The sequence below is a fragment of the Cucumis melo genome, chromosome 11 (genome assembly GCF_025177605.1).
Source record: "Cucumis melo cultivar AY chromosome 11, USDA_Cmelo_AY_1.0, whole genome shotgun sequence".
In the NCBI taxonomy this organism is placed as follows: Eukaryota; Viridiplantae; Streptophyta; class Magnoliopsida; order Cucurbitales; family Cucurbitaceae; genus Cucumis; species Cucumis melo.
In genome coordinates this window covers 12,708,409-12,716,491 of record NC_066867.1, presented here as the reverse complement: position 1 = coordinate 12,716,491, position 8,083 = coordinate 12,708,409, and the positions used below count along the sequence as shown (strand labels likewise).

The following is an 8,083-nucleotide window of genomic DNA, read 5'->3' as shown; positions in this document are numbered from 1 at the left end:
AGTTTTCTTCGCTTCATACATGGATGTTGGGATCTCATTGGAAGTAGGCAAAATTTCCTTTAAAGTTTTCAGTAGTTCCGAAAAGCTAATATCACTCCATCCATACCTATCTTATAAATTATACAACTTCACTAATGTGGACAACTTGGTGAATTTTTTGCATCCTTCATATAGTGGTTTTTCGGCATCATTAAGAAATTTCTCAAATTCATTTGGAACTTTTGAATACTCCTCATGAGCAACTTCAATCATTTTATTTATACTTCCAACATCATTCTCTTCATACATATGAGTGTCAAACTTAGAAGATTCCTCAAATAAGGACGACTCAGGTAGTTGTTCACCATGCCAAAACCAAATTTTATAACTTTCATCTATTCCATTGACATATAAGTGATCTCTAATAGTAGTACAACTTTGCTTTTCACAATTCTCACATTTCAAACAAGGACAACGAATAGAGGCATCTTTTGTATTAGAAAATCCAAAATTTATGAAGTTTTCTACACCCAATTCATAATCTTTCGATAACCTACTCTTGTGCATCCATGATCTATCCATAAATGTAAGTCCTAAGAGAATTTATTGAGTAATGGTTATCAATTTGAATTATAATATATGAAAGAATACAACAAATTCATAATATGAAAGAAATTCATATGAAAGAATACAAGAAATACAAGATTTTAGCAACTCCTACTAACAAAAAGAATACAAGTTACTACAGGCCATAACCAAATCTATAACATTAAAATCCAACAATCAAAATACAAAGGAATAAGAACTTGCATGCAAACAAATGCAATTATTAAAACAAAGTCTAAATGGGTACTCTACCTTCTTCACAAAGGAATATCAAAATACATACTATAAGTGCTTGTTTTGATTGGTTTTTTTAGGTTTTTTAAGTGGATGAAATCAATTATAAAGTACATCCAAAACAATTCCTAAACGTTTCTAGTGAGTACTTCAATACAAGATAACTTCAATATCCTCCCAAATAAAAAAGTTTGGTGGTCCATGATTTCCCCTATAAGATAACTTCAATGATATCGCAAATAGAAAAGCTTGGTGGTCCATGATTTTTCCTATAAACTTAATTGAAAATAATACAATAACAAAGTCGTATTGGCCAATAAACACAGTGGGTTAAAGTGAACACTAAATCTCCAACATCAAGAAACTTCATATCCCCTCAATCTCCAACACCAAACAAAATTGAAAACAAATAATAGATAGATGCAAAAATTAGCATGAAACTAAATAAAAAAATGAAAAAAATAAATGACATTAAAACAAATCTAATTAAAATGACTTACAGATAAAATTAGGAGAAAAATAGGGCAGAATTCGCGGCGGCGGGTTGCGGTGGACTGTTGCAGAAGACAGAACGTGAAGCGGCGGCGGTTGCGGAAGAAAAAACGTGAAGACGCGAGCGGTCGTTCATGGCGGTGTGGGCGGCAGTCGAGCGAGCGTTCGAGGCGGTGTGGGCAGCAGACGCGACGGTCCTTCGTGGGCGGTATGGGCGCGGGCGTTCGTGGCAGTTTGGGCGGCAGACGCGACGGTCATTCGTGGGTGGTGTGGGCGGCGTGGGCTGAATCTTCCCACGACGGCAGCAGACGACCGACGGATGGTAGGCGACGGCAGCTTTAGAGGACCTTGGGTGAGGGAGATTGAGAATTGGGAGGAGGAAAACTTAAGTTAATTCCAAAAATTGGGGGGGGGGGGGGGGGGGAATTTAGGGTTAATTCTTTTTACAAAATTTGAGGGGGAAAATTTTGGTAAAGTAAAATTAGAAGAGGGAAAATTAATTGTTAGGGTTTAATTTTTTCACAAAATTGGGGGGGGGGGGGATTTTGGGAAAGAGTAAAATTAGAAGAGGGAAAATTAATTGTTAGGGTTTAATTTTTTTACAAAATTGAGAAAAAAAAGGATGGAAAAGTAAAAATTATAAGAGAAAAAATTTTAATTGAAAAAATTATATATTACTTGACAATTTTATAAATGTCAAGTAATTAAAAATAATCTTAACAATTTTAACCTGTCAAGTATTTAAAAGAAAAAGACAAAAAAAATTGGATTTTTTGAATACCTCTTATTTTTATGCTCTTTTATGTTATTTGACAGTTTTTCTTAAAACTGTCAAGTATATCAATTGTAAAGCGTCAAGTAAACTCAATTTTGTAGTAGTGATAATCTAATAGAAAAAAAGAGGAAGAATATCATAGAAAAACTAAGGAGTTGATTGGATGAGAAATATTCATTCTAAATAGCTTGATCGGATGAATAAAATACGTATTATAAAACGTTTGATACGTTTGTGTCATGCAAAGTGTATATATATTTTTTTGTAATGAAATCTTGTTTCACAAATAAAATTTACTAACAGTACCACTCGGGTGATTCATTATTATCACTCTGTGACATTTTAAGATTATACTTTTACGATTTGTAAAATTTAAACTGGTGATGAATATAAATTCAACAATTTTCTAAAATAAATGTTAAGCTTAAATGTAAAACCTAATTAATCAAATCTTTTATATAATTTCCCCGATCTTAAAATTAGAATATAATTGACAATTCCTCTGGATGCTAGAATTTTTAATACTTTTTCACAAATAAAACGAAGCAATAACAGACTTCTTACAGATACTACTAAATGGGTGTTATATAAAAAGACTAAAGTTTGAACAACATATTAATTAATATTATATATAGTATATATAATAATAGTTACGAGGTTCAAGATACAACGCTATACTCCTTCCTACACATCTACACTGAAGAAAAATGGTATAGAATAAGAGGCCTTTGAATTTCCTAGTTTCACTCTATCGTCACTTTGGTCCCTTATCCCAACCACCACCACCACCACCATCATCATTATTACTATTCATCTAATAATTTTTTAACACTTTAAACATCATATATAAAACCTTTTCTTAACCGATATTTATCATATATATATACGTTTGGTTTCACTTTCCGCCACCACCTTTTCCGCCGCCGCCGCCGCCTTTCCATCCACCTCCGCCACCGCCGCCTCCCTTCCAACCACCGCCTCCGCCCCAACCTCCGCCTCCTCTTTTATACTCGCTATCTTCATACCCTCCTCCTCCTCCTCCTCCTCCTCTACCCCCTCCACCTGACCCTCCTCCTCCACCTCCATATCCACCGCCTCCGCCACCTTTCCCTCCTCCTCCACCACCTTTCCCACCTCCTCCGGACCCACTTCCTCCCCCGCCTTTTCCACCACCGCCATATCCACCACCTCCGCCACCTTTCCCTCCTCCTCCACCGCCTTTTCCTCCTCCTCCGTACCCACTTCCTCCGCCCCCTTTACCACCACCGCTCGATCCACTACCTCCTCCACCTTTCCCTCCCCCTCCTTTCCCACCTCCTCCATAACCGCCTCCGCCGCCGGACCCTCCACCACCATGGCCTCCACCACCGCTGCCTCCTTGACCGCCCCCGCCAGATCCTCCACTGCCCTTGCCACCACCACCAGACCCACCTCCACCATAACCGCCACCGCTAGATCCTCCTCCACTAGACCCTCCGCCGCCTCCTCCATAACTGCCACCGCCACCTTGTCTATTTTTAGACTCTTCTATGTCATTGGCTAGATTCACTGGGAGCCAAGAATATCAAATGCAACAGTTAGTAACAAAAATTCATACAATTTAAGCAGCATGGAAGTTCTTTCCTTTAATTATTATTTAAAAGCATCCTAAGAATGGACAAAATATATCTATTTTGTCCAAACAAAAATTCATACAATTTAACCATTTCAATCCTTCGATTCTTTTTCTTTCTTTTTTTTTTTTCAGTAGAGGTTGAGAAGGTCTCTAAGTTCATTAATTAAACATTTTTTAATTATTTTATAATATTTTGCAAATTAAAATTATTAAATATTTCCTCTAGAATACTTTTATTCCTCCGTTGAATACTATTCATCTTCACCTACCAACTTCTCTTTTTCAAGCCTAAGGGCTCAAGACTTTTTATTTTCTCCTTTTTCTTTATTCCTAATTTATCTTCTTTCTCAACGGTTTGAGTGATTACTTGGTAAAAAAAAAAGTTTACCCAGAGTATTAGTCTTTTTCCCGTTGGCGTCGGCAAAAAAAAAAAAAAAAAACATCTTTCTTAACAGTTTGAGTGATTACTTTGATAAAAAAAAGTTGACCCAGAGTATTAGTTTTTTTCCCTTTTTCGTTTGAAAAAAAAAAAAAAAAAAAAAACACAAAAGATTATATAATATTAAAATACATGTAACTGTATTTTCTAAATTATAGAAGTAACCAATAGGTTAAATTTTCTACTACAAAATTTGTAAATCTAAAAATGGATGGTCCTTCAATAGATATATCTGATCATTTGTCTTAAAAAAAAATAGGTAAAAAAATAGGTATTATAGTTTTTTTTTTTTTTTAATTTAAATAGAGATGCTATAGACTATTTCTTATCAAAATGTAAATGGAGATGCACTATTTCTTTTCTTAAATTTCCTAAATTTAAATAGAGATGCTATGCACTATTTTCATTATTATTTCTTTTCTTAAATTTTGTAAATTTAAATAGAGATGCTATGCACTATTTTCTTTTCTTAGCTAAATTTATATATAGAGATGCTATAGCTCATCTATAGAGATTCTATAGCTCATCTATAAATTTATAGATAGAGATGCTATAAATAAATTTAAATAGATAGATGCTATAGCTAAATTTAAATAGAGAGATGCTATAGCTAAATTTAATTTAAATAGAGAGATGCTATAGCTAAATTTAATTTAAATAGAGAGATGCTATAGCTAAATTTAAATAGAGAGATGCTATAGCTAAATTTAAATAGAGAGATGCTATAGCTACATTTAAATAGAGAGATGCTATAGCTACATTTAAATAGCTATATTTAAATAGAGATGCTATGCACTATTTTCTTTTTCTAAATTTAAATAATATAATTTAAGTAGAGATACTATGGACTATTTTTTTTCTACCAACCGTAAAAAAAAAGATGCTGTGGATTATTTTTTTCTAAAAGTTGTATAAAAGTTGTATAGGCTACTTTTTTTCTAAATTATTTTTGTGATATTACATTCAGAAAAAGGACACTTAGTATGAACAAATAAAATAAATTTCAAAAGGCCAACAAAAATTTCAAAGTATTCAAATTATTATGCCATTTTCTGCAATAACTCTAAAATAAGGAAAAAATAATTGAAAAAAATAAAAGAAAAGAAGAGACACTTTCAAGACCCATATTTTTCTAGACAAAAAATACTGAACTGGGACTTGGACGTAAATATAGGAAGAAGAACAGAAGAGAAGAGGAGAGAAGAAAAAGAGAATATCGATTATCTTTAAATCTAAAAAAAATGTTTTAAACTAAAAAATATTTAATTAATATCTTTTAAATCCACCTATTCTTTTAAAACTAAGAATGGCATTGAAAAATTTCCAATCTAAATATTAGCCGAATAGTTAAAAATTATTTGAGTTACTCTAATTCTGTGTCATTTTCCCCACACTCAGAACCCCAAGAAATGTACTTTCATGATCACAATTTGCAAGTAGTGTACAGATTAAAGTTAGAATTAGAATAATATACCTTGTTGCTCATCTTGGGTTGACTCAGTGTGGGATTCTATAGCCCACGAAACAACCAAAGCAGACACAAGAAGAAGACATACAAATACAAAACCTTTGGACTTCATTCTCTCTCCCACCCACACTCTACGTAGAAAGAAAAACCAAAGGAACAAACAAAAAAAAGCTGGTTTGTGAGATGTTCGAATAAGGCTTGGGGTTTCTGCTGCTATTTATAGGGATCAATGCTATATTACATTACAAGCAACAAGGGGACATGACATGTTTAATTTTTGGTATATATTAATAAGATCATGATCTGAATTTTGAGCTGTCTTCAAGTAAAATGAGTTTTGTTTTGGACGAGCTCTTGCCTTTGATGAAAATTTTATCGCTTTGTTCCTTTATTTTTTTAGGCCAAAAACATATTTAATTGAATTTGGTTGTGGATGAGACGTACGTGTGTATGTTTAGAGGCGTCCAAGCGTTGAAGTTGTGCCAACTACTCTCTGAAACTTCACACTCTTTTGCCAAGTACTGCTTTATGGAAATATGTTGATCTTCTCAAATTTTAACTTTTAACTTTCTTTCGAAAGAGAGAACAAGAACCGCTTATCCGTACGATTACAAATAAATTAAATTATTTATAAATATAATAAAATATCCCGATTTATATAAAATAGATTTTGATAAATCACAATACAGTATTATTTAGGCCCATCATATTACGTATATAAGTTAGATATTTTAAAAAATATAACAACTCGGCAATTTATTTACATTTTATAGAATAATTTCGAAAACGGAAAAAACTCACATGCCCACCGTGAAAAATATCAAAAATACTCCATCAGTCATGCCGTCAACAACACGCGTCATCTATTTTGTACACAATCGTTTAGATTCAGCTAAACAATTCTTTTAAAAAAAATTTACTACACGATCGTTAATTATTTTTACACGGTCATTTAGATTTGTTTATACGATCGCTTAGATTTGACTGAACGATTTTTTTAATTCTCTTGATACACGATCGTTTAGATTTGTCTACACGATGATTTATTTTTTATACACGACCATTTACATTTGACCATTCCAATCTAAATTATCTTTTTCAAGATTTTTTACACACGATCTTTTAGATTTTGTTATTTTTTATACACGGTCGTTTAGATTTGGTAATCCAAATAAAAAAAAAAAAAGAAAAGAAAAAAGACGATGGAAATAAAGAAACTGCAGAGACAAGAAAGAGAAAAAAGACGAGAGGATAAATCTTAAATATTTAAAAAATGGCTAAGTTTATGGATTTTGTTACACGTGCCGTAAATAGTTTGATGTTTTGTTATATCTATGAAAATTAATTTTATAATATTATTTTATTATATTATAACAACTTTGTTATTTAAACTAATATTTCAATTTTAACTCTAATGAAAAGAATAATATTTTAAAATAAAGTAAAATGAATCAAAATATTTACAAAATATATTACCGGATACTTATTTATAAATGTGATATTTATTATATTTAAAAATATTTTGAGTTGTTTTTATATTTAAAATAATTTTTCTAAAAAAAATTGGTTTATATAGTTTTATTTTGAATAAGACATTGTAATGGGTGGCAACACTATTTAGAAAAATTGAATATGTGGGTTGGATATTTTAAATTTTCCAGGCATTGCAAAAGATTCAATTTTCCATTTTATTTTTTGATGAATTTTTTTTATCCACAAATTTAGGTGTCTTTTCAAAAATATTACAAAGAGGCAAAAAATTTATACTGTATAAAATAATTTCGAAAACGAAAAAAGTCTAAAGGTTCACAGTATAAAATACAAAAAATGTCTCGTCAACCACACCGTCGACAACGCGCGTAATATATTTACGATCGTTTAAATATGGTTATTATTTGGTAAGTGATCGTTTAGATATGGCTACAATTTATTTTTTCAATTCTATCGTTTAATTTTGTTACACGATCGTTTAATTTGGTTACACGATCGCTTAGATTTGGGTTTAGATTTGATCTTTTAGATTTGGGGATCCAAATCTAAACGATTTTTTTAAAAAAATTTTGATACACTATTTTTTTAATTCTTTTAGTACACGATCGTTTAGATTTCTCTAGACGATGAATTATTTTTTTACACGATCGTTTATTTTTTTTATACAACCGTTTACATTTTACTACTCCAAACTAAATGATTTTACACGATCTTTTATTTTTTCTATACAATCTTCAATGATTGTTTACATTTGGCTACTCCAATCTAAATGATTTTTTTTCAAGATTCTTTGTACATGATCTTTTTTTTTATATACAATGGTTTTTTTTACACAATCGTTTACATTTGGTTACCCTAATTTTTTCAAAATTCTTTATACACAATCTTTTAGATTTTGTTATTTTTTGTATACGATCGTTTAGATTTGGTTACCCAAATTTAGACAACGAGAAAAAGAAGAAATCGATGGAAAGATTAAATGAC

At 31.5% G+C, this 8,083-nt stretch overlaps 1 protein-coding gene across 1 annotated transcript; it reads right to left on the bottom strand.

Annotated features, from left to right (window-relative positions):
- Positions 1-2,981: 2,981 nt before the first annotated feature.
- On the bottom strand, positions 2,982-5,882 carry LOC127143915 (uncharacterized). The gene is made up of 2 exons (XM_051079215.1): positions 5,615-5,882; positions 2,982-3,634 (listed from the first exon to the last, which is right to left on the bottom strand). The coding sequence occupies exons 1-2, from the start codon at positions 5,718-5,720 to the stop codon at positions 2,982-2,984; spliced, it is 759 nt and encodes a 252-aa protein (XP_050935172.1). The 5' UTR covers positions 5,721-5,882.
- Between the last annotated feature and the right edge of the window lie 2,201 nt (positions 5,883-8,083).